The 27,922-nt window shown below is 30.1% G+C and overlaps 1 protein-coding gene across 4 annotated transcripts in view; it reads left to right on the top strand.

The window, feature by feature from the left end:
- Positions 1–226: 226 nt before the first annotated feature.
- LOC142330159 (uncharacterized) overlaps positions 227–27,922 on the top strand; it is a 45,190-nt gene continuing 17,494 nt past the window's right edge. Inside the window, exons 1-3 of one of the 4 annotated variants that reach the window (XM_075375266.1) lie at positions 227–320; positions 18,043–18,323; positions 18,403–18,562. In XM_075375266.1, the coding sequence (XP_075231381.1) occupies positions 18,321–18,323; positions 18,403–18,562 (163 nt within the window). In that variant the 5' untranslated portion in view covers positions 227–320; positions 18,043–18,320. Of the gene's footprint in view, positions 321–9,769; positions 11,922–18,042; positions 18,324–18,402; positions 18,563–27,922 lie in introns of those variants that run through there. The other 3 variants (XR_012757709.1, XR_012757708.1, XR_012757710.1) reach the window with 3 other exon arrangements.

The raw sequence follows: 27,922 nt of genomic DNA, 5'->3' as shown, positions 1-27,922 counted from the left end.
AAAAATTACATAAAATACCTTAATCAAGCGAAGTAGTTGATTAACTTATAATGTTGGATACATTAGCTTACTTCAGTAAATTTTCACAAAAATTTTTTGTAATTGCTTAACTGTGTGTACATTACGATAAAAAGTTAATAGGTTACAAAAATAAATCATAGATGGCAGAGGCGTATTTTTTTTCCTGTCGCTGCATGCATTGTCGTATGATTGCGTTGTAAATAGATCTACGTGATCGCGTGGTTCCTACTAATTGCAACAGTAGTAATTTGTTTGGTTATGAAGATTAGGCTGTCGTCAGATAAATTCAATTAATAGCGGTATGTTTTAAATAGTTCTTATATATTATTTATTTCTAACTTAGTTACTTTTGTGAATTATTTAATTAGGTGATAAACCTATTTATCTAATTTTATTTGTAGATGGAAATCATTGTGTGTGAATACAGTTACTTTAATTATCAAAAACGTTTTCCATGTAACATTTACTTAACTTATATTAATATTTACGTTTGCTCTGTGCCTGTTTATTATTTTTTGTTAGCAATTTAAATACAAAAGTTACATTGAAATATATTATTAGTTACAGTTGCATTAAATCTGGGCACTTTTGAGTTGGTTATGTTCTGACGTCGTGACCAGTGAACTTTTTTCTTTTGCTCGATGTTCAAATTAATTGTGGGGCATATTTAGAGGATGATAATTCTAAAAATTGAAAATTTATGTGAGGTTGAGTGGTTTAAGGTATTGTAGATGAAAGTGTCCGTATTTGATTTCCTGTAATTTTTGTTGGTTCTAGATACTAAAATTCCTTATCTAAATTCTTAGTTAATTAGGTCAAGAAGACTTATTTATTGTGTCCATATTTGCCCTTTAATGTTCACATTGTCTTCTGTATGTCAATTATATATTATATTAACTGCATTCTTAATTTGATAATCCTGCCGAATTCTAATCAATAAAATTTCTTTATGTTTATAGAATAAATTGTAATAAAGTTTTAACTGATAACTTTTGATGTAAAGAACAGAACATTTTTGAATATATTAGTTAGAAATAGTCTTCTGTTCTTCTTTAATATAGTTTTGTAATGGATCATTATCGCAAGAGATTTCAGCAAAAATAATCAGACATGTTATATTTTAAGATGAATTATTGTGTTAGTTGATGCATGCAAAATATATTGCCTTTAATAGAAGGTTATCTTGTAAATATATGAAACATGACCAAAAATAAAAAAATTGTCAAGCTTTCCTACTAAATATTTTGTACTGTAAAATATGCATATAGCAGTGTATTGACTCGGGTGAAGAATTCATAGAAGAGGAGTAAATGTTAAAAGATCAGATTATTTTACATTAATATATTTGATAGGCCCACTCTTGAAATTTTATATCCTGAATTTATGTAAAAATAAATTGACTTTTTGCTGTAATTTTAAAAGAACACTTTTTGTTTTTATACTTCTGGGTTATGCTTCAGCTATATTGTGCTAATCATGTTCAGTTTATATCATTTACTAGATGTTTGAACAACACAATTATAATTTTTGCATTAATAATAAATAGCCTAGTAAAATAAAAAAAGAAAACAGATTTAATTTTAAGCAATTAAAAGAAAACTACTTTTATTAAACGAAAAACAACATATATAAAAGATTTGAATACTCAGAATGTGATTGAATTTATATGAAAAGAACATGATAAAAAAAGAATGAATCTTTCACTTCCATCTAATATATCTGAAATAAAAAAAGCCCGTATGTAAAAAAATGTTACAGACCTATATCCCACTCAACAGGCAAATTTTTAATAGTCTCTTATTAAGCTGAAATGTTTATTTAGTCTCAATTTGGTTCCCCTTACTATAGGATTGGAATTCATTAAATTTTACAGCTATGTATTGTAATTTTAAACAAATTTATTGTATTTCAGTTAGTTAAAGTAATTAAATCCCCAGCTATGTTGCCATGTACTATAATACTATGTATATATATATATATATATAATTAGTATCCCATATACTAATATGGGATGCTTCCTATTTTTAGAGATGGCTATATTATGTTTGGGTGTGACTTTTGACTTTGACTCTGTAACCATTATGGTTGCGGCAGTTAACACACAAAAGACATTTGTGAATCGCCCAATGGCCGTTACATGTATGGAATTTTTCCTGATGTTAGAAAATATGGAGGTTGTTAATGGATTTTCCCCAATTGGTGTATTAGTTTCTTTGCGGACATGGTGCTTTTCAAGATATGTTGGCCAGATTTGGTTTGATTAATTCAGAATTGTGTCTGGAATGTAGGGCCACTGATGATGTTCACCATGTCTTAATGTCTGCTCCAGGTATTAAGCTGAATGTACCAAAGTAACTGGAGAGCTTGGAGGATCAATTGTGGTTTTCATCTGAAAGTTAATTGGAAAACCAAAAGGGAATGGAACATAGTTGCTGGCTTCTGTAGATTAATAGTCCTGCAGGGGATGGCTGAGGGGGAGTGATGCTGATATAAATGTGTAGATAGAATAGCAACTTGGGCAGGTAGGGGCCTGGGTACTTACTTCACCAGAAAGGTGTTTTTAAATTGGATTATAGAAAAAGTTTTCATTGTTGGATCAACAATTGTTTTGTTGGTATGAGGATAGTACTTTTTGGTATTTAAATACTCAATCAAATAATGATCTGAGTGTATAGTCTAATTGAAGTTAGATACAGGAAGAGTTTTGTGTCAAATCTTTAGTGTTAGAGGAAGGCGTGGGGATTGCGTTTATGCGAATCAATAAATTTGATAGTTGAGAGTTGTAAGTTATGGTAGCTCGTGGTTGGAAGAGGCTATATCAAGGCGATAATAGGTTGTATAAATACACTGATGGAAATATCTGTCTAGGCGTATTGAAGGCTTCCTGACAGAGGCCAGACTTAGGTTTGGAGGGTTTAAAAGATGATGTCCGTTAAAACTCATTAGGGGTAGGAGTGGAGGGTGAGCACAAGGCGGGTTCTTCTTCTATGGGGATCATGATGTTAATTTTACTTTTAAGTATCATTAAAGAAAAATTAGCGTCAGTATTTGTCATCACTTTGTCATGACAAAGTCCTGATTGAAATTCTTATCTTTATTTTAATAAAAGTATACATTTATTCCATGTGGTAAGATCAAGATTATTTTGTAGCAAATAAAAATTATAGTAATTTATATACATGCTTGCAGCCCTGACACAGCTTCACACCCGCTCTATATCGTTACTTGAATTTCTCGTCATGTCCTAGTCAAGTAACTGCAGGCTGGTGCAGCTAGTTGCAGCGCACATACAGATACAGTAACAGTGGCAACGGCTATGTTGGTTGAGCTGCTGCACTGTACACCATCATGCTCTTGAAAAAATTGAAATGGTTTTCAAATGATTTTTTGAAAAAATTTAAAAAACAAAAATGGTTTTTAGTTAAGTTACCTGAAGATTATTTGGAAGCCTGAATTTACTGAAAGTCTCATTCAGTGTAGTCAGAATGTAATCATTTTAAAAATGTTTTAATCTTTCTTCACCTCTTTCAAGTTTCAAGCAGCCTCTAAAATTAAACTTACAGGGATTTTTTTTCAATTAAAACTTATTGTGACAAATATATTCTACATCTCTAAGTTTTCAAGTTATGTTGTTGAAAGTGATTAAGGTTTTAAATCTATAATTACCTTAAAGTAATACTCTATTATAATAATACTAAAACCATTAGAAATGTGTGTTATTTTCAAACTAACTTCATAAAAGAAGAAGGCTCTCGATTTTAATCTTATGTATTATGCAAAAGACAATGCAGTTGTACTTTCATTGTAAATTTTTCTATGATTTAAATTGACATTCTTTTTAAACTAAAATTTCTTTCATTAGTTAATGTAGATCAGTGGGTGCCAACCATATTTTTTTTGCCTTACCCAACCTAAACATTTCTAAAATTCTTATCTCCCTGACAGAATTCATATTCAAAAAGTGAACTCCTATTCATGTGGAGAATCCCTAAAAAGCCTTTAATTTGGTTATAACAAGCTTTCAAAGAACATTTCATCCATGAAAGAGAAAAATGAAAGAACAAAAGACAGTTGAAGTACTGAGGAAGAAATCACTAAGAAATTGTTAAAAAAAAAAGTAATAATATGAAGTGATATGAAAAAAACAGCAACAAAGTTTAAGGCAGTGAAAAAATATAATAGAAACTTGAATACTTAAGTGTAAGATTATTTTTATTGAAGCTTTTTTTATATTTTCATCATTTCTGTACAAAAAAATAAAGGATATAATAAGTTCCAAAATATAATTTAAACTCACCACAAAAGTATATTACAGTTAGTGAGATCCTTATGCTTCATACCTACTTCAGAGAAATTTTATATTATGTACCAATTTAGTCAGCTTCAATCACAAATTTTGTTTAATGATATCCAGTCAATTTACTTACATCAGATGAAAATCATTTACTGCACTAAAAGCATATTTAGCCAAGGGAACATTTCCCTCCAAAGCTGGTTAAATTTGGGTATTGAGTTTGTCTCATCACAAAGCCATGCCATTACTTCTTTTATATAATACAGTTTTAACCTGACTCATCATTTACATTTCTGAGAGTTCTTCTTGGTACTGCACTGTAACATATTGGATCAGACAGATCCACAGCACTGACTGCATCCTCCATGTTGGAAAATCAATTTGTTTTAAATGAGAAAGGTTTTCTTTCAAATCAGTGACCAATAATTTCAGATGATCCAAAGTGACATGTTCAGTATCAATCATCTCGTTTTATATTAGCTGATGAAACAGGTCAAAGTTTTTGTCAGAAATATGTTTTTGATGTAACTATGAATGTAATGAAGCCAAATAAAGTCACCTTTTCATCAATAAAAGTTTTATTTGTTTCTTGAAGTTGTTTATTCAACATATCTAGTTTTTCAAAGACATTTGCTAAATAACTCACAAATGCTTTACCATTAGTGGTTGTGTTTCATTTTAAGCTTGTCACTTAAAAAGTTACAAAGGACATCAGATAGCTTCGTGAATGTTTTCACAATTACTCTTTGAGAGCCACCTTACCTCAGTCTGAAGTAAAAAATTTTAACTCAGCCTCTCATATGGTCTACACTTTTATCTTCACATAATTGGTTGAAAAGACATTCAGATTTGGTATTTCTATGAATACACAGTCCACAACATTGTTTCTGGATTCTCATCTTCCATCAATTTTTTAAGAAACTATTTTTCTTGCCATCATAACAGAAGCACCATTTGCAGCACTTTTAGCGTATTAGATCTATTTACCAATGATGGTAATTACGCTCTTCTAATGATTTTCAGAATAACATTGCTTCACCAAATTCACGTTTATCAATATATTTTACACAGGTTAACAATATGGCCTCACAGACTCTCAGAGTTGATTCATTTATTTGTGCTGATAATTTTCTTAATTTTAGCCTTTTCTTTTGCTAAAAGTATTGTTACATGACTTTAACATCTTTGTTATCTTTTTCCAAAACTGTCTTAATTACATGGTTTAATTAAATCCTCCTCTACAGTATGATTTTTTACAGATTTAACAGTGAGTAAAGAAATTTCATAACTAGCCTCAAGGGTACAACTGACAGTAAATTTTGTACAGTGAACAGAGATTTTATCGTTGATTTTTTTTTAACTTCTTTAAAAATTTGACATAATGTGAATTTATGTATGCACTATGTTTTGCCTTTAAATATACCTCAAGACAGCCTCATTTCATTGATTTGTTGGTCAAGAAATGTGGGCAAAATAGGCAGAAAGGTGACCAGAAGCTATGAAACCACTTTTTAAATATTCCTCTGAATCAGAGGAATACAGCAGAGAGGTAAGGAGTAAAGGAGTAAAACCTTCACCTCCCTTTCACCAACAATGGCTTAATGGGCTTCCCCTCAACATGAGTGTGATTTTAAAAAATTTGTCATGTTTTTATATGCTATATATGAGACTTGGATTAATAAGGAATGTGAAATATTCACTCATTTTAAAATAAATATTTATATAAAATGGTAATTTCATTTTCATTTAAATAAAAATTAATGAAAAATTTTGAAAATTCATTTTCATATAAATCAATATTCAAATAAAATGCAAAATATTCAATCATAAGGAACGCAAAATATAACTCATTTCTGAATTGCCCTCTGTGGTCTTGTGCCCCTGGTTTGGAACACAGATATTGTTGATCTGAATATAGTGTAAAAAGACTGGTATAGCAGACCTGAGTAATGGATTAAGTAGAAAGTAACAGAAAATATAATGGGTGGAATCTAGAAAAGGACTAAAGGGAACCCCTTTAATTACGGTAACAGGTCCGTTTAACAATGGTCCTGAGAAATACTGCCTACTGACGCACTAAACATATGTCATTCTGTGAGAAGAGTTACCAGACCAAGGTTTGGAATTTCATGAGAAAATGAAAGGGCAGTCAATCATTCACTTCAAGTTTGGTCCAGTTCACACTTCAAGTTTGGTCCAGTTCGGCAGGAAAAAAAGATAGGAATATAAATATTCCGGGGAAGACCAGTTAAAAGTCACTTTCGTGAGAGGAGTACTGCGAATTGAGTCTACACAAGACATTGTGATATCATCCGCAAGGAGAGTCTGCGATGTTAGTCTGTGAGATGTGTATTCTGCGAGGAGGTCAATGAAGAAGCTAATTTCGACTGCAGGTTCGATGCAACTAAGGTGACATCACAAGTAATTTCGGTACATTAAAACAAGAAATTGTTCGGTGAGTTAGTGTAAGACTATAAGTGAAAACGATAATGTACTAAATTTCATTCATAAACTGTTAGGGTAGTTTTATTTGTGAAAAGCAAAGGTATTTGCAGTAAAAGAATTTTATACTTGTCTCATCTATTGTTGTTAATACATGACTAGTGGTTAAAAGAGTTAAGACTAGCGGTCATGCTAATGTCTTTTGTCAATGGGACTGAATTCTGCTTTTCCATTCTATTTATCTACATGTGAATAAATTCAGATCGGTACTTAAAATTCTGTTTTGTATGTAATCTTTGCAATTATATAAACACTTTCAGTTGTCAATCTCTCAATATTCTGATCAAGCCACAAACACGCGACAATATCTTCAAATTCAAGAAATTCTGGACAGCCTAAAATTCAAGAAAATTATTTGAAAAACCTGGATAAAAAATAATTCCATAGAGCTTTAATTCACACTTGGTTGCAGTCTCTTGATGTCATTTTTTATACATTCATTTTTATATTATTTTGAAGATGCAGATTTCTTTTGTTTACATTTTTATTGATTGTTTTCTGATGGGAGATTTTTAAGCACATTCACAACAGTTTTATTTATTTTAAATGGAAATAAAACTAGTAAATATAAAATAATTAAAAAAAAAAAATCCTTATATTTCTTTTTATTTGTAAGCATTTTTTTTTTTTTTGCTATTTAGTTGTTTGTTTCATTTGTTTTTAGTTTTGAAGAAAATTGTTTATTTATTTCTATTGTTTTTTAGATGAGAAGGCAATTTTTTTAAGCAAACATTTTTGTTACCATACTTTATTTTTTTTTTGTTAACCCATCTTTTCAAAAATATTAATTTAAAGAAGTCAAGATGTTAAAGTAAAAAAAATAAAATAAATTTTATTATTTACATCTAATTCATTCATCTAATTTTGAAACATTAAATGGCTGTGAGAATGCTGAAACCAATTAATACAAGAGAAAATCAAACTTTGTATTCATTCGAGCTCTGATCCTCTACACCACTGCAAATGAAGAATGCATTTCCTAAACAAATGTTGCAGACTTGCTTTGTTTTTAAGTATCTGGCATGTTGCAAAACTGTCCACTTATAATTGACCTAATGTTTCCTAGAACAGATACATCTATCTCTATAACAAGTCAATATAAAATCGTTCTCTTTCGTCCAAAGTCAGAGCACTGAATATTTTACAGCGAATAATCATACATACTGTTTCAAGATTTATTTTCATTCAAATTTGATCAGGAATTTTAATGATATAAAGGTTGTAAAGACGACAGTTAGAATTCCAGTCCATATAGACTAGCCATTTCTAAAAGATCACAAATTAGATCTAAACCTAAACCTTTACCTGAATATACATCTGTGATCTAGCTAGTTAACACAGCTATGGGTAGTAGAAGCTACAGTTAAAATTTCAGTTGTATTGGTAAAACCATTTCTGAGATATTGCTGTGACATACATATAAACATCCAGCAAAAATTATAGAAAATTTTTAATAAAAAAAATAATTTCAGATGGAAATACTAATTTTGGTACAAATATGAACAGGACACTGAAGCTGCAATTAGTCCTGAATTAAGGAAGTTGTACATGATATTGTAAGAGGTTTCTGAAAATATATTAATCATTTTATTAGACTATGAATAATAATTCTGTAATTATATTTAATGAACATCAATATTTATTTATTTCGTGTAATATGAATTAAATTATGTACTACCTACCCGGTTTTATGTATTAAGTAAAAACAATTAAAACTATACACATTACATTCTTTAAGAGAATTCAAAAGTAAAAAATTTGATGGATGTATGATTTCTTTTTTTATAATATACACACTGTTTTATTTTTCATCAAATTTGAATAATTAATTTTTACTTCACTGGCATCATGCCTCTAAAGTTATACTGCAAGAAGCAAAGTATGGTAATTAGTCAAAAAATGGGTTATTGGGTAATGTTTGTGCATATATGTACCTGTATTAGCATGTTTGAAGCTTAATAAATTTTGATTGGATAAATTGATTTTGATGAAATTTTGTACAGAGAGTGTATGTGGGGCAACTTGTTGGTAAAATTTGGGGGTCAGTATCCTCAGAGATGGTGGGGTAGATAGTGTTTTGGGGTCAATTTTTTCAAAATTTTGCCAACTTAGCTACACTACTATTTATATTAAGTTAAGTACATGTGCGCATGTTTAACTTACCATTTTTAAACAAATTTTGCCCCAAAATTATACTCCCCTTCCCCATAACAGCTATCTTTTTTTATATTTTTCAACTGATTTTTTTTTTGTCTTCCTAGGCATAGTAGTAATAATACAAGTGATCCTAGAAAAATACTTTGGGGTTAGAGGAGTCGATAATAGTTTAAAAATAACATTTTTTTTCAATCTATTAAAACTTTTTTTTCATTTATTCTCATCATTATTTTTCCACTATAAAAAAATAAATATCTGTAAAGTACTACAACTTGGTTGTTAACTTTTTATTTCTATTGGAGGTTATTCTGTGGTTCCACAATATTTCATTGCAAGTTTTTTCTAAATAATATAAGTAGATGATTTTCTAAATAAAAAGTATGTTTATCTATATGGATAATTTAAAGATTTTATAATCATTGTTTGTTATAATGTATTATATAGTTTGTCTAAACTCTGACTTCATTGGTCATCTCAAATATGCATATTAAATATATACTATTGTGATATGATATTTATGCGTAAGCTACACCCCTACAAACTTGCATTTCACTGTGAATGATGAATAAATAAAACATTTAACTACATGCACTACATCACCCACAATAGAAAACAAGCACAGCTTTAAAAGGAGGCCGATTGGAATTATTTATGTCTATATATATATATATATATATATATATATATATATAGTGTGTAGTGTGTATAGTATATGTAGTGTTATATATGTATATATATATATACACACTACAACAATCCTAATTTTTACTATATATAATGGAGGATTTGTTTCAGAATTTTCAAAAAAAAAACAACGCTGGAACAAGGATTACAACTTGGTCTACCTTAGTGAAATGTGGCCATAACTCTCTGCCACTTGATGCATAGTAGAAAAAGTACTTTTTTAATAGATAAAGAGTGTGTAAGGTATTATTACAGAATATATATACATTTTCCGTTTTTTTTTCTACACTCTAACCAGGAATTAACTTTTGGTATAGCAGGAGATAAGACAGATTTTGGTATAGGAGGAGTAAGATTAAAATCTATAATCTATTTTTATAAAAATCATTTTTAAAGTCAAAATATGTTTTACCAAAGTACGTTTATTATTAAAAAGAAATTATATATACCTTAGTTAAACAACTAAGATATATTATTTTGATTGTAATTAAATCCAAATATATTCAGAAAAATTTCATTTAAATTATTTTCTAAAATAATTGATCAGTTGATTAAAAAATTCATATTTCGTGAATGATATTAAATAACATATTTATACAACAGATTATATGTTTAAAAAATCAAACGTTAGAAATTATTTATTATCCTTACCTTTGTAAGTTATATATTTTCTTTTTTTATGCCAATGAAAATTATTTTTTGTACATAAATTTTAAACAGAGTGTATTTTTTACATAATACTTCAGTTTAAACGTTCATAATGTAAAGTTCACTTATTAGGAATGGTAGTGTGTGTTAAGAAAAAAATTCAATTTCTTGAGCGCATTAAATTAAGTTTAAATGACATATAATCTTTAAGCATCATCTCTCTCCTCATGAAGATGTTGTGGGGCAGCATTTACCATTAAGAGTCTCTTGATTTAGTGTGTTAATCACACAAAATATTCTTACTGGCTAAAGATAATGGTATTTCTTAAGAAGAAGAATTTTTGTATTTAAATATAAATAATCTTTTTATCACAAATCTCACTGGTTTAATTTTGATAAGTGTGTTGAATACATAATATCACTGCAATTTAATTACATTATATTGTTATTTTCTCGTCATTTTTTTTTTTTTTTTTTTAGATTCTTACTAATATTAGCTCTCTTCATAATATATAATTTCACTGATATTCTGCAGTTTCAAATATGGAAGTGCAGATTCATTATAACGCAGTGCATCTTCCATGTCTTCGTTTAAAAGCTCTTTTATGTATGGGAGATCTATTTTAGCAAGTTTTTTGCACACCATTTTTTTAATAAGTAACTTATCTACAGTTTTAAGCTTTTTGACACTTTTAAAAGTTATGTCAGTTATAGAAAAGTCTCTATAATATTTAATCGGGTACAAAATTGGCTTGTATGAAGTAGCTGATAAGAATTCGCTTACAAATGTAATATTTAAATAAAATCCTGGTATGTTAATAAAAACTATTCCAACATATTCTAACTTGTTATTGAGAGGTTCTTTAAATAAAATATCTGAGCTAATTCGCATATTGTAAATATAATTACGAAAATTTAAATGTTGTTTAGTTACTCTTCCGTGATCTGTTCTAATTCTACCCCAGTAGTAATTAAAATTTGCTCTATAAAAGCCATTAAAATTTAAATCAGATATATTGTAAGCTACTGAATTGTTAAATATAGTCATCTTTTGGAAATAATTAGGTAAAGATACATCATTGTGACCTTTATTTCTTATGTAAGAAGACCAAATTTCAGTTAAATTTGTAATAATTGAATTAAAATGAGCTACATTTTCATTAGTTGCTCCATCCTTTGGATTGATATGTATATATGAAGTCGTGGAACAAGTAATAATTTTTATCACTGAACTTAAGGTCACAAAATTTAATATTAAAAACGTCACATTTTCACTAAGTTTTAAAAACATTTTTTTTAATGAAAAGAATATAAAAAAAAACAATGGTTCACTTAACTAACAATTAACTGGTATTCATATTTATTATTTCAATATATTATGTTTGTTATATAAATTGATATTCAAATGAAATAGGATTAATTAAACCATTGAAAAGATGTCTAAATAAGATAACTTATCAGATAATGATAACATTTTTTTTTTTAATCATGGAAGAATGTAAATAAAACATTTTCTGAAATCTGTTCTATTAAAAAGTATTTAATAAGTACTTTTATATTTATTATTTTGTATTAAAAATAATTAAAAACAATGAATTAAAAAAAAAATACTATATTTTTACTTATTACAAGAGGTTATCTCTAATGTAAATAAAGACCGTTTCATGGTAAAAAACTTATTTTGAAAATATTTTTTATTTCTCTTAAACCACATACCTTATTACTACTTCTCTGTAATCGGCACATGAATTAACATATTTATCGCAAGGGTACACCAACTTCAATATACCCTCGTCGTATTCTTCTGCCGCCACTCCATTTAGCCACTGATTTACAGCTTAAGTTCATCGTCACTTGCGAGAATTGCTCACCGCTCAAAACTTCTTTCAATTTCCCAAACAAATGGTAATCAGAAAGAACTCAGTCCAGGCTGTATGGTGGGTGATCGTAAATTTCCTATCCAAATGTTCTCAGTAAATAACGTGTCGGACCCGCAACATGTGGACGTGCATTATCGCGCAGCAGGACGATGCCGTCGGTCAGCTGTCCACGTCCCCGATTTTGATGGCGCTCTGTAACCTACTTAGAGTTTCGCAGTAGGCTTCTGTATTTATAGTCATTCCACGTGGCATGAAATCAATCAGCAGTATGCCAAACCTATTCCAAAAGAATGTGGCCATCAGTTTGCGTCTAAATGGCTGTCTGTGGATTGGCTTTTGTTAGCCTGGTTGGTGACTGAGGATGACGCCATTCACTCGACTGCTTTCTCTCTGGCGTGTAGTAGAAATCCATGTTTCATCGCCGGTAACAAATGAATTAAAGAACTAACTCATCGCCATTTTCTGTGTAGCGCATCAAAAATTCCAAAGCAGATCCCCATTCGGATTTTTTGTGAAGTTCCATTAAGACGTGTGGCACCCAACGTGCACAACATTTTCTGAATCCTAAACGGTCATGAACAGTGCGACCGATAACAGCTCTCGAAACATCAGGAAAAAGAAGAGCTAGATTGGAAATGGTGAGCGACGATCGTTTTTGATTTCATAATCGACTCGTTTCAACAAGTTCTCGGTGATTATCGACGGCCTCCCCGAACGTTCTTCATCACGCATATTAATTCTGTTATTTTTAATCTTTCACACCATTTTTCGGACGTTTATTTTATTCATTACATTATCATCGTACACAGCAACCAACTATTTATGAATTTTAGTCGACTTAACGTTTTGATGGTTTAAAAAACGTATGACTCCACGTACTCACAGTCGGCGGCAAAATTGATTTTCCTGTTCATTTTATAACGTAATAACTCACACGTAATCAAAGATACTACAACGCGACAACTTACAGACAGCAAACAGTGTGTACACTACAAGCGTGGCCATGAACGACACGGGTTCGGCAACTTTAAGGAGAGAAATTTCCCAGCGATCTTTACCTTAGAAGATATCCCTCCCATATTTTAATTAACTAAAATGAAATTTTGCTTTATAATAAAAAAATACTTATTATTGAGATTGCTTAAGATTTTATATTAAAACAAATTGGTAATCTAATTTTTTTTGTAATGTATGGAAAGACTAGTGGTTTTTTGTTAGTATTTTAAAAAAATGTTTCTGAGAGATTTCTTCTTTCATTTTTTAAAAAATTGATCTGTCACTCAAATTTAAGCCACTGGTAGTTGTGTTGTAAATAAGATGGATGAGATACATAAATGTATGTTTTGTACGTAAATTTCACATGTTTCACGAATGTTTTAAATAAAAATTAACAAGGGAATCTTATTTTAACAACTTGTAAACTCTGGATTTCTGAGAGTTAATCCTGGTTTTAAAATGTGGAAGTGTTATTAAAGTTCATGAAAATTTTACTATTTTCTTAAAGAAAATGTTGAAAAGTGCAATTTATATTCTGCAGTTAAGTCCTTGTTTTAAGAGATTCCAAGAAAGAGACAGACAGACAAAAAGAGATTATTACTAGACAGCCAAAATCTATAATATATCACCACCACAATGCTAAAATAACGAATGTGAAAAATCATATTTTTCAGATTCGTCACTTTACGACTAATCTGAACATCCTGCATTTTGTGGTAAATTATCCAATGCGTATCTTTCACTCATTTAGCGAGACCAGTTTAAACCTGTTCACTTTTATGAATATGTCTATTTGGTGCCATTAATAATGTATGACTAATGAATAAACAAAAATCCCATCGACGCAATCACCCTGCATTTTAACAAATAACTTACATTCATGAATTTACACTACTTATTTTATATTTATCTTGTACATTATTATTTGTAGAGTCACAAACGTATCACATTCATTTTTTTCACAGGTATGTGTTGTGGTTTGTTTTAAATGTACAACTATAATATTTCAATAGTTCAAACAAAATATAACAATATTAATAAATATTTCTCTTTTCACAAGTCTCCATCTGATCCTATTCCAGAAGAATTGAGGCAAGAAATATACAGTTCCACTCATTAGAGACAGTACAGACCCAGCGTTAATTTTTCATTAGTTATATTGAAATAGAAAAGCCAAGAAAAAATAATTGAAAAAATACTCCTTTCTATATTAAAATAAAAAACAAACCGAATTCTTGTTGAACACATGAGGATCAGTGAAGCAGTAATAAGAGGGGCATTTTAAACAGTAGTCTCATACAGGAGTTGTAGAACCGGAGAAAAAGGCACACAAACCTTCCTTGTGTAGTGATATACGTTTTATTAAAGATTATATAAATTGTATTAAAGAGTACATTCTTTCTTTTAGAGCCCCAGAATCTCTAATGTTGACTAAAAAGTGAATTTATATATTTAGATGCATAGCTTAATATAAGATTGATGTATAATATGTATACAGATAAATGTAAGGAAAAAGAGAGAAAGAGTTTGTCGTTTGAAACTTACCGTAAATGTTTCAGTATTTACAAAGTTAAATTAAATCAGCCTAAAAAAGGCTTATGCAAAACATGCTTAAAATTCAATGAGAGCAGTTCATTGAACACTAAAACCTAAGAGAAGCATATAAACAGAAAAGAAGCTGCCAGGAAGTGAAGTGATGAAGACAAGGCAGTGGTAGGAGAAAAAAACAGTAACGTTCTGGCATTCAATTTTGACCTTCAGGCTGTCTTGTACAAACCAAAAGGTGCTGCTGGGCCATTCTTTTATGTTCAAAAGCTGGCAGTTTACAGTTTACAATTTAGGAAACGCGAACTTCCACTGTTAACACTTGGGATGCAACCAAAGGGAATCGAGGCAGTAATGAAATTTTTTCTTTTGTTTTCTAATATATAATGTCGAAATTTGTTATTGTCCATGTTAGAATGATGCCTGACAGTTGTGGTAGTCAACATAAGAATTACAATTTTACATGCAATGTGTTTACATGCTGTAAACACCCATAAAAAACTACAAATTATAGATCATGTTTATTTTGAACCTGGACACATTCAAATGGAGTATGACTCAGCCCACCCTAAAACAGAATTAATATCAAAGCATATACCCATTTATATTCCCGAACATTGGATACAGAAAATGAGATTAGCTCGAGCCATGCCTCGTCTGTTTGCTGTTACCAGATTATTACGTGATGATTTCTTAAATTTGAATGCTACAAATTTTTGAATAACCAATGAACAAAAAAGGTGAAGACAGGTAAAAAAAAATTTACAAGAAATCAGAGAATGAAGCAACCTCTGAATTTGAAGCTTGATTTACTTTTAATAATTGTTTGGTTTCAGTATTGAAAATCAGTTCAGAATAAAATTTTGGTAAAATCAAGTTATGATGAGTCTAATTTGAAATCTGAATTCTAATTTTGAAACCTAAAAGATGACAAAATCAAACCTGTTGTTGCATATAAAAAAGGCTTGCTATTTCTGTTGAAAAAAAAAGATTTTTTGCACCTATGCGAACAATATTCAATTTCCAGGTCATACCATGAGTTTTATGAAAACCTGCCATCGTTGCTTCTGACAATAAAAAAGACAGGTTACCTGAACCAGATGATTATGAGAAAGAAGAAAAAAACAGAAGAAAAACAATGGTTTTTATAAACAAATGTTTTAACTGCCATTTTTAATTATGTTATCTTTTACTTTTTATTATTTTTTTATATATATTTTTTATTATTTTTTTTCTTTTTTACTTAACCCTATTTTTTAATAAATTTATCAATACTTACATAAACTATATTAAAAAAGGAAAAATGGAAAATATATTCAAACTTCATTGTCACAAATGGAAAAGTAGTTACCCTATACGGTATCAGTTTTTTTTAAATGAAATTGTGTAACTAATTTTTTACAATTTTATTTTTTCTGACATATTTTTATAACCTTTTGGATATTTTAGTATGTCAGTTTACTTATAATTATTATGCTGCTGTAATGTTTTGTACCTTTATTTAAGTTTTCATATATTTTCAAATATTGTAATAAACTTAAACTTAACTTCAAATTATGATTCCTGCAATCATTTGCCAGTACTCCTAGCTAAACAGAATAAACTTAGCTGCAAAAATGCAGTTGTTTACGAAGTAAATTGACGGATATGGTATATTTGATAATTTAGATTTTCCGTTCTTTATAAAATAAAGATGATACCAGAAGGTATATAATGAGACAAAGAAAAGAGAGGCTGCTCACAATGTTTAAAATTCACTTATAATGATAAAATGTTATCTTTTATTCAGTAATTATAGAGAAAACAAAGTAAATTGTATTAAAAAGTCATAAAAATAACTTTTTCCACTGATTTAATAAGAACCTAGAGAATTTGATTTATTATACATTTGCGTGTTAACAAAATTATTCTGAAGTGCCTCATAAATGTTATTCAAACAAACCACGCTCTCAACTTGAAAAAGTTGAGACCGTGGTTTGTTTGAATGCTTTTGATCTTTTCAAAAGAATTCTGGCAAGTGAGTATTGTTTTTTAATTCCTTGGCTCTATCTAAATCAGTTACATTTGATATTGTAAAGATGTAAAAAAAGATTTTTTTTTTACTTAATTGAAATACTGTGTTATGTAGATGTCTAAAATTCTGTTCAATATAATTATATTATTCATGTATTAGTATTTTTTATTGATGTCTAATTCTTTTCAGTTATGTAATATTCTACAATACTGCACTACAGAAATAATATTGTATGTATTTAATTTTAATTTAATTTCTGTGTTTTCAAATTTGTATTCTTGTTATAATTATATTCTTGTATAATTTATTTTTTAAGTTTTTCTTTTTAAATTTTGATGCAAATTGTTGAGCTACTATTAAAAAAAAAATGTTAATTTAAATGTTTGTATTAAATTAATGGATATTTAAACTGAAGCATAATAGTTAATAGCTTAACATTAATTTGGTCTACACATAATAAACAAAGTAGACATAGTGTTTTATTTCAACGCTAAGATATATCCCATTTTGATTTCAAGATTCTTTTGAAATCATGTTAACTACCATGTTTTAGCCAGATAAATTTCAGGAAACGAATTGAGATAACAGTTTATTTTATCCTGGATTTTATAAAGAGTTTTTAAACTTAACCAGTAATCTCAAAACTTAAGAAATCGTATTACCTGACCAGTGTTTCTGTCTGCTGTCTGAGCCTCTTAAATAATATTAACAACACATATTCATATATCAGCACATATTCAAATTAATACTCCTTATTTATGTCAATTTAATTTTATAAAATATTTAATTTCTTACCAGTGAAAATTTGTATCTTCAATTTGGTTCAGGCATATTAATGTTATTAGTAAAGGTATATTAATTATAAATCTCCAAATATCCAAGGTTGAAGTTGAATTACAATTTTTTTTTCTAAAAGTTCAGTTACAATTTTTTTCACTAAATTAGAGTTCATCAAATCTGAAAGTTGAGAGTAATTATTATTATATACTATTAACAAAAAACTATCTACGCATATTCAAATTACTACACTTATGTACATCAATATAATTTTATGAATTATTTAATATCTTACTGATCAAAATTAATGATCTTCAGTTTGGTTCAGGCATATCAGTGTTATTAGTAAAGATAATTATAAATCTCTAAACTGATGATTATGGGTGCTATTATAACCTGTTCCTGGGTCCAGACCTCTGTGGCCTGATCTACCAAGTACCTGTGCTTTGACAGTTTTTTGGCATGTTTCTTCTGGATGTTGGTATCATCATGTCAATGATCCAGGTGTTTTCCTGTTTTTTTAGTCAACACAATACCTGGATGATTGTGGGCCACTGGCTTATTCGTGAGGACCATATGATCATAATAAATCCTACAGCAGTCATTCAACACAGGTAGAGGAACATACTTGTAGTAAGGGACGGACACAATCAAGAAGTCCCAGGTTCATGGCCAGCCATTGATGGAGGATGCGAGCCACGTTATTGTAACAGGACATGTACTCTTTTGGGGCTAGGATCTGATCACCGCTAATCGTGTGTTCCAAGGACTCACTTGTACTCCCACACAGTTATCCACAAGCATGGTAGGATCCTTGACTGTTTGCTTCTGGTAATTGAGCATACTGATTACTGTATCATGAATTTTGAACGGAAATCTTTCAGTTTCAGCAAACAATCTGGAGTCCTTTAGCCATGCAAAGGATGCAGCAAAGTCTACTCCATCATCCAACATGGAGACAGCAAATCTCCCATGAAGCTTGCTCGCACACCATCTTCATTGGAGATCCATCTTCATCTCCCAGCCAGATGCACTCAGAGCCTGGTAAATTCACTCCTAAGAAGTTGATTAAGGCTCTCAAGCTGCGTTTCTGTCTTGTAATAATATTAAATTTTTTTTACAGGCATCAACTGCTAAGGTCATTAGCCCTCATCACATTCTTAAAAAGAGGTTAGTATCACCATCAGGGTTGACATATGTAAGGGTGTAAAGGACTCTTACATTTTATTTAAAAACACAAAATAAGTATACAAAAAATATAACCACAAAACACTAAAACACTTTTGGAGTGTAAAGAGCCTGTTGAATCTTGGTTTAGTCTGTTTATATTTTTAGGTTATGATAGTGTAATACATAACGTTCTTTGTCAGAAGTATTGTCAACAGTCTCTTTACTAGACATTGCTTCTTCAGTCTTACATATGGTGATAGCATTTTGTCTATGGTAATTTCTGTTCAGAGACCAGAGGGTAGTCTTTGTGATGGATGGTTAGATAAATGTTCAGAGCACTGTAGGTTTACTTCCAAAATATTACCTTTTACCTCATCATCATCATCAATCTATGCAATGTCGAGGACATTAATTTCTGCTTCATTCAATCATTGAACACTACTTTGAGGATAAATTCTAATATGTTTGTCCATACAAGTTGTATTACAATCATAATATTGAATCCATTTACTGGGATGGGTGCTATTTTATTGTCAGAAATCTGGAGGTTATTTGCTTTGACATATCTATTGGAAATCATTGCGGCTCCTGCAACTTTTTTCATGAATAAGTTTATGTCGCTATCCATTAGAAGTTCTAATCTGTTTCATATATTTTAATATTGTGTTCAAAGTAAGAGGAAGTGGGTTAAGTAGAAATGGCATGGTTGTTGATTGTTTTTTCCTTGTACAGTGCAGTCATTCAGTTAAATACTATATCCTTATCAACACAGTCTTTAGCATGACTGTTGACAATGTTATCGAGGGATGATTAAAATTTAGATAGAGTCCAGGAACCACAAAGCGACTGAAATCGCTCAGATGTCTTTTTAAACACTGGATTTTAATATTTTAATGTCATTCCTTAGAGTTGTTTGAAACATTAATAAATAATATGATTACTTACTGATGGGATTTGGAGAGCTTTATTGATGTGTTAGCGGTCCTCCTGCACTATAAGTAAACCACGCTAAACCAATTGAAAGGGGAGGCTACACACTTTGACGGTAACATTAAATAATGGGTGCATAAATCTATTAAATAATAGTAATTTAATCTTTCAGTTGACTTTCTAGAGTATTTTTTAAGCATTGTAGTTATGATACTGGAACGTGCTAGACACGCCTTTATTTGTTTGTACATATTATTGGATAGATGTATTCTTCTCTTTCACAGTAAATAAATTTCAAACTTATAAAGTAATAATTTTTCGCTTTCATAAGTACATAACTGTCAACGTGGAGATGAAGAATACAGTACAGATGGAAGAGGTGAAAGAGGTCAAAGTCTGCAACCTCAATCTACATAGGAAAACCAAAATTGTTATAAATGAAATTGTTGTTCATGGCATTAACGACCGTACTGATGGTCGGAGTCTGTAGAAAAAATTGACAATACTCTATCAGAATTGACCCCAAAATGGGGAAGTGGATGGGCACTGAGCAAAGTCATCCACCTAGATAATATCTACTATGAATAGCGTGAATATTTCAAGAAAGTGACGAGAGTCATGAAGAAAGATCACGGACTCTTCTGGTTACAGTGCTACAAAAATATCATTTTCAGTGAGTTCGTTTCCAAGTATTACATATATCCTAAAAACAAAATTTAAAGGAGGAGAATATTGGTTAATATTTTTCCTCTATGACCTTTAGTATTTGATATAAACTGATGAGATTTGGAGCAATTTTTTCAGCAAGAAGTACCCAAGTTTAAAGAATAGAAATCTATGAGTAAAGTGGTCTATGACCAAATGAATTTTATTAATTGTTTTAACTTTTTTTTTTTTTTGTATTGAAATAGTTCTTTTCTAATTTCTTCTTTCCTTCTATATCACTCGTGTGGATCAGATTAATTCCAGTTTTACCAGGTACTTAGCTTTCTTGGGTTCAGTCCACCCTAAGAACCGATGGTCTGTCTTTTGTTCGATGGTCCATTTTCTGGAAGCTACTTTCATAAAATTACATAGTTTGTCAACCTCCTCTCTTAAAAAGTGCGGCTTGTCATTATTTTCTATCACCTTTACACAAGACAATTTCAGAACATAGCAATGCCTGAATTTTTTTTCAATCGCCAGTTGATATCAGCATGTACTATCTGGATAATAACTCTGTCTGCAGACTTTGTATATAATTTAATCATTTTGATATATCATCATTGCTAGAATACATTGTTAAGGAATTTTTTTTTTAATTTTTCAAAAAATATGTAAAACAATATATATTTTTGGTAACAGGTTATTAGCCTTTTCTTTAATATCAATCAGTACTAAAGTTATTCCTTCATTAGAATCTGACATTATTAACAAAAGTCTAAACAGTGTAATATAGAAACTTAGTTACCTATTGATATTTTATCAATTAATGTCTGCTTGCTAACTACTAAATCACATTAAGATCAAAGTAAATTGTGATACAGATGTAGAAAAAAATATGGAAATCATGATTTAATGTTGAAGACAGTGCACAAAAGATGCTGTTTATCTATTTTATACTAGATTGAAGATTGTAACTATAAAGCTATAAATAGTGGACATGGTATGGTAAGGCAATTTATTGCTAAAAACAAAGTAGAAAACAAACACAATCTAAAAACTATACAGAAAAATTAAACAACGTAGCAATAATGTGTAATTCATTCAGATATAATTTAAAAGACTTAGTTGAATTGAACTTAAGTACATAACATGCAACATTGATGTGACTGATGGGTTATTTTGGAGCTGTTGTAACATAGATAATCGACATGAATCCTAGCACAAATAAAGTACAGTGAATTTGGCATAGTTTTGAAAATAATGCCAGATTGAACTTTTATACATCAGTCGTCTGTTGATGAAACATGGAACATTATTCAAATCCATACTATGCTTTAAATAGAATTTTCAAGTAACAAAATTCTCAATGACAAAAAAAAAATTCACTCCCATTTTCTGAAGCAATGACTATTCATAAAACTCAGGCATCAACATTCAATCAAATTTTAAGTTAAGAAAACCTTGTGGCCTATTATACACTTCCTGTTCTCAAGTGTTTACAATAAATGGCTTACATTTGGATGGTGATTTCTCTGTTATCAAAAAACTTAAATCAACAGAAAAATGATGACAAAATATTTGATGAAATAAAACATTTATAAAGTGAAGCAAAACTTACATTAGATATTGAGCCATTATCAAATGTTATGGTTAATAATTATCGTATATTTTACTATGACATATAATCAGAATCATGAACATTTGTGTTATAGTCAAAACATGTTAAAATCAGATGCATTGATGTTAGTAGAAACACTAAAATTGTCAAGTTTAATGCTATACCAATGATTGGTAAATTAAAACCTATTATTAATGTTACCTCAATTATAAACAAAAATTCAAATGTTGGGGTAGAAATTATTGTTAAAAACAATATAAACTCTACCCTTTTATATCAAAACTGAATTTTAAAAGACTTGCCATTACAAAATACTGTATGTTGAAATTTGAATTAATAAAATTTAGTTAACGATCAAATGTGATAAAATCATTGAGATTATATTTGATGAATTATTTAATGTAATTCTAAATACTATTCGTGTAATAATTGTTAGCAATTTTAATATAGATACCTCTTCATGCAGAGGTTTAAAAATATTTTTTACATGAGAAATTTAGTCTCAACTATAACAACAAATTTCAAAACCACTGTTCATTATATTTGGAGTGAAAATATTAAGGAGAAGATAATCTCATGATTTCATAACAAATGAATTCATTTCAGTTTCTCCATTGAAAACTTCAGTTGAAGAAATGTTGAGTGGAAAATCCCACAATAACACTCTGCTCTCAATGTAGCCAATAGCAGATTATTTAAAGAAGTTTAAAAGAAATCATATCAGAGAATTTCAGTGTAAAATCACAAGCAGTTGATAGATGTAATTACAAAACATTAAAGTAGATCTTTGTAAGTTAACTCAAGAAGAGGTATCTCAACATATTTGTCTTTTAAGAACAACACATCCACATCTAATTGATAATTTGCTAATAAGAGATACTACGATGTACTTATCAATAATGGGATGAAAAAATATGTCAGTCAAAATGTAATGCAGAGACAAAGTACAGACATTTTCAATAAAGATAATTAATATTGTCAATATAGAGTGTTCATTGGATATATATACATGTAGAATATAACAGTGTTATCAATTGTAATATATTTGATTCAATGCATAACCCAAAAGCTATTTAAAAGTTAGTTTTGAGTATAGCAAGTGCTATTGTAATTTGAATATTAGATCATGGATATCAGTCTTCTGGTGGTTGGGTTTCAATTAACCACACGTTTCAGGAATGGTCGATCTGAGACTACAAGACTACCCTTCTTTTACATTCATACATATCATCCTCTGAAGTAATACTTCACGGTGGTTCTGGAGGCTAAATAGAAAAAGAAAGTGCTATTGTAAGAAAATTAGATCCAGAACGACACATTAAATAATTATTATTAATGAGCAATAATATAATGCAGATCAAAGTAATAATATAACCTAATTTAGATGATTGTAGTGCTTATGCATTGCTTAATATATCTCTTTTACTAATGAAAATTTCAGTACTTTAAGACAGTAAAGGAAATATTCACAGATTTTTAATTCAGTGGCTTGAAACTGGAATTCTCTTTATTAACTTATGAAAAAGTTGATGTGAAACTATGTATATATTCATATTACATTTGCAGTTGTAAAAATAAACAAATGTCAAATATATATATATATATATTTTTTTTTTTTATTGTTTTCAATATTTTAATAAAAAATGTCAAATATTTTAAAAACAAAATATTGAATTATTTGTTAATTTTGTGAAGAGAACATTTTACATATTAAAATAAATTAATTATTATAAATATAAAATTATAATAACAATCATATTTTGGCTTAAATACATTTTATAATCATAATTGTATATTACACATACACTTTTCATTATTCGCTTTTAATTTGTAAATATGTATCATTTTCATTGTAAATATCGTGTAACACTGCAGCTCTATACTACAGTCACTCTTAAGAGTCAAATTCAGCAATGATGGGAGTGTGGCCAATGATTACGAATAACCGGCAAACGACTCTTTACAGATAAATATACAAAGTACAATTTTACTTAATGAAAAAATAGAAGATCTTTCTAAAAAATGTAAACATTTTAATAAAAGTTTAATATTTTATCATGTGTAATTTCTAACTTATTATAGTGTTAAATAAAACAATACTCAAATATACTATACATACATGTAAAATCTGTAGAGTGTCTGCGCTAAAGGTATCCAAAAGTATTAAACATATTTAGGAAACCAGTCGTAGTAATCTCTTAAAAAACAGACTGGTTTAAGCTCAATCGGCAGGAAATATCTCCAAAATTTGTTCTTGTATTCTCAAGGCCAATGGAATACGCATGCCCAGGCAACCCACTCACAATGCAATTGTAGTAAGTCAAAATGTGAACCCCCACAACAAAAGTTTCAATGTGTATGCTTTGGTTAATGCAGTTTTAGTCAGTTGTGTTCAATGGAGTACATGAACTGAATGAAATATTGATCATCCTAGTCTGTTTGTCAGTGGGATACAATTTAAAGAGAAATTGGAAATCCCCAGAAGTTTCAGTTAGTGATGAGAAAGTGGATTTAACACTGGTAAGAGTTAACACTGCCAGTCCTGGAATTTCAATTAGGCAGGCTAGTTTCTAATTGCAAATTCCTCGTTCCACTGTTCATGACATTGTTCATAAGTGCCTCCTTTTGAAGTTACAACTTCATCACATTTGTTTAGACTCATGTATCATTTCCTCCTCAATATTTTATAATTAAAGAAATTAACTGCCTTCTTATTCATTAAAGTAGATAACTTGTTACTATCCAGTAGGCCTAAGTGACCAGCTGACATTTTATTAATATTAATATCAGAAAATTACCCATATATTCAACAATGTAGTACATAAATTAAGCATATTACATATAGTCTGAGACACAAAATCTTTATATCTTTCATTTAGAAGATTACAACATTAAAGGATTCCTACATAATACAAGTGAACATTGTGTATATTTATTTAGTGTCTGAACCAGCACTGTTTATTATTCATTGATTATACATATTTTTTGGTCATCTGACTGCACATATTGAAGGTTATACAATTCAATACTTTAATTTGAGATTCATACATTATTCATTATTGGAATTGGGTTTGCAACAATTATATCATTTTAATTTATTCATATTTATCTTTATTAATGCTATCAAAAAGCAATTTCTATACAAAGAGTACTTCATTAACTTTACTTGTGAAATAATTTAATAAATGATACTGTAAAACTTCATTATTTCAATTTACAAAAGTGTTTTTCAGGTACTGTAGAAATATTAATCATCTAGTTTATAACAATACATGACCAGTGATACCATCAAAGGGATAAATTAACTAAACTTTCTACAGTAGTAATTCATGCCTTTGCAATTATTTCAGACATTGTAAAAACAAATATTTCTTCAGGAGCAAATGTTGTAAGCACAGTAATTAATGACTTAAACAAACTGAAAGAGCTCGCATTAAAATCAAACCAGGAATTCAGAATATTATTTGCAAACAATTTTCTTCAGACAAGTTCACATCCTTCAAATATTCTGTACCGTAAGCCTACACCTATTCAGAATTAAAAACAAGATACAAACATATTTTAATGAAGATAGAAAAAATCAATTTGAGAAGATACCCAAAAATTTTAATGTTATTCATTGATTTATATATATAAATCCCATTAGTTTAAAGAAAAACTATTATGGAGATTTTAAATGTCATTAACAATTTTAAATAAATTAGATTTAACATTAACATAAAAATAAATGAGATTTTGCTTTTGAAAACACAAAACAAAAATCTATTATTAAATTTTTATGATTTACCAAAATCATAAATTTTTATGGTTTTTATTGAATTTACAATTTTGTTTGAATCCATTTCATTTTCAATTATGAAGGACGATAAAGAAAACATTCTTTGGAGATTCAGTATGGCCAAAGGAAAACAGTTACAATGAATTAACAAATGTCAATTAATTAATTTATCATTAAGGCTAGAAATGGGAGAGATCATTTCACTTAGATCATTATTGAGTGAAAGCTATCATTTATACACTGGTTGTTTGGTTTGCTTGGCATTTCTCCTGCCACAACCCATTTAGTCCCCGTAAAGCATAAGACCAAATGTCTGCCACAAACAGCTACAGTAGGCCGTAGGAGTCTTTTGCCTCAGATAAACTACTGATGTCTGTTGAACAAAGCAACCACATCAAGGAACACCCACATTGTCCGACAATGCGGCTCTTGCCACATTGACTCGCTGCTTGTAAGGGGCCAATTTTCCCCTTGACCTAAGTTCCAGGGTGGCCAGAGTCCTGGCCCTCCCAAGAGCTGGGCAATCGTAACATCATGTCTTCGTTCGATTGGACCTCTCCGCAGATGCACAGCTAATCAGCTGCCAGGTGGAACCAAAACAAATATTGGTTTAAATTTACATGGCTGGAGAGCACCTGGGCTCCTGTTACCCTTGAAAATGAAGGCAAGGCATACCATCCCCCAGATCCAGTATAAATTTATACAAGGATCTTCCCTTCTTACCGTAGCGTACCATTCTTGCTGCCATGCTTCCATTGCGAGGCTGTTAAGCCTTCTCCACAGGTGGGAGATGAGCAACTGTTCAAAATTTAGAACAGGTGCACTGAGATCAGTTTCTTTCTGGTACAGGCCTGACTTGAAACCGCATCCCAAATACCTCGGCCTCCTTGCCTCTTCACAATTTCCACATGACCGCCCGAACTTTCACCACTAAATCGATTGGGAGAGAGCCTTTTCCAATACATAGTAGCCTCATAGGAGGTTGTTTTAACAACACCAGTGCATACAATTAAGGCTCTGCGCTGGACAGATTTCTTTCCAATCTATGCGCCCAAACGGATGCTCTGTAAGAAGTCATACTTTTGAAGACACTTCTGTACACCATGTTCAAATGACGGCCCTACAGTCTGTAATCCTTTTGAGCAATCCTCCTAGGCTTTTGCATCACAGAGACTGTTTCTGGCCACTACTTGCCTAATGTGGTTGCTAAACAGTAACTTCTCATCAAACAAAACACCTAGGTACTGATGAACTCGAACTTGAGTGATTACACTATCCTTAATACTTAATATATGGGGGTTAAGACTGTATGATAATTTGTCTGTCCCCTTGAGAAGCATAAACTTACGTCTTTGGCACAAAAATCCTTAAATTTTGAATGTCCATCCAGCCCTCTATGGTTGACAAAGCCGCCTGCGCTCTGTCTTCTGGTTGCGGTTGTGAATTACCACGAACTAACTGGGGACAACCATCAGCAAAAGCCGGCCATGACCCCTTCCGGGAATGTCAGTCCCAAAAATCCATCGAATACCAGGTTCCACAGAAAGGGACAGAGAACGGAGCCCTACGGGCTTCCCCTGTGGCTATTCCACAACTAGGTTAGCATCCTTAAAAAAGAGCCGTGCGATCCGACAAGTAGTCACGTACTATGGCCTGCAGGACTACAGGACACAAGGAAGAAAATGCTGCCTCTGTGTCAATAAAAATTACACTGGTTACATTTGTTTAAAAACTGAATTATTCATTCATTATATAGATCAATGATCTAACAACAAATATACTTAATGCATACTACAAGATTTTGCCAGGTTATTCAATAAAGATGAGTTTTATTGAAAGTCTCTCAAATGAATATGAAATTGTAAAGATGTTCACATCAATGCGTTATTCAAACACAGCTTGAATTTTTAGTTTAATGATTTTTCAGGAAAAGCATTGTTAATAAAGCAGTTCTAAAACCAATGTTATCGTTTTAAAACGATAGCAAATTAGATGAAAATGAAGTTAAAACAAGGCAGTTGTTAATAATACCAATATAAAGATTTAAGTTTAAAGAATATTTGTCCATCGTATTAAGCAGTGTAAAATTAATAATACCTTTTAAGAAATTTAGAATAATAGATTTTGAAATACTCATCAATAACATAAGCAGGATAAACAAACCTCAACAATAAACGAACTGTAATTTTTATTCAATCAATTTAAACTACTTGGACTAGATATAATAGAATTAATTACTGAAGATGTCCAGTTGCAGTAACAT

The sequence above is a fragment of the Lycorma delicatula genome, chromosome 9, assembly GCF_047948215.1.
Source record: "Lycorma delicatula isolate Av1 chromosome 9, ASM4794821v1, whole genome shotgun sequence".
Taxonomy (NCBI): Eukaryota; Metazoa; Arthropoda; class Insecta; order Hemiptera; family Fulgoridae; genus Lycorma; species Lycorma delicatula.
Note: the sequence above shows the minus strand (reverse complement) of the source record. Positions and strands in the feature narration are given on the sequence as shown.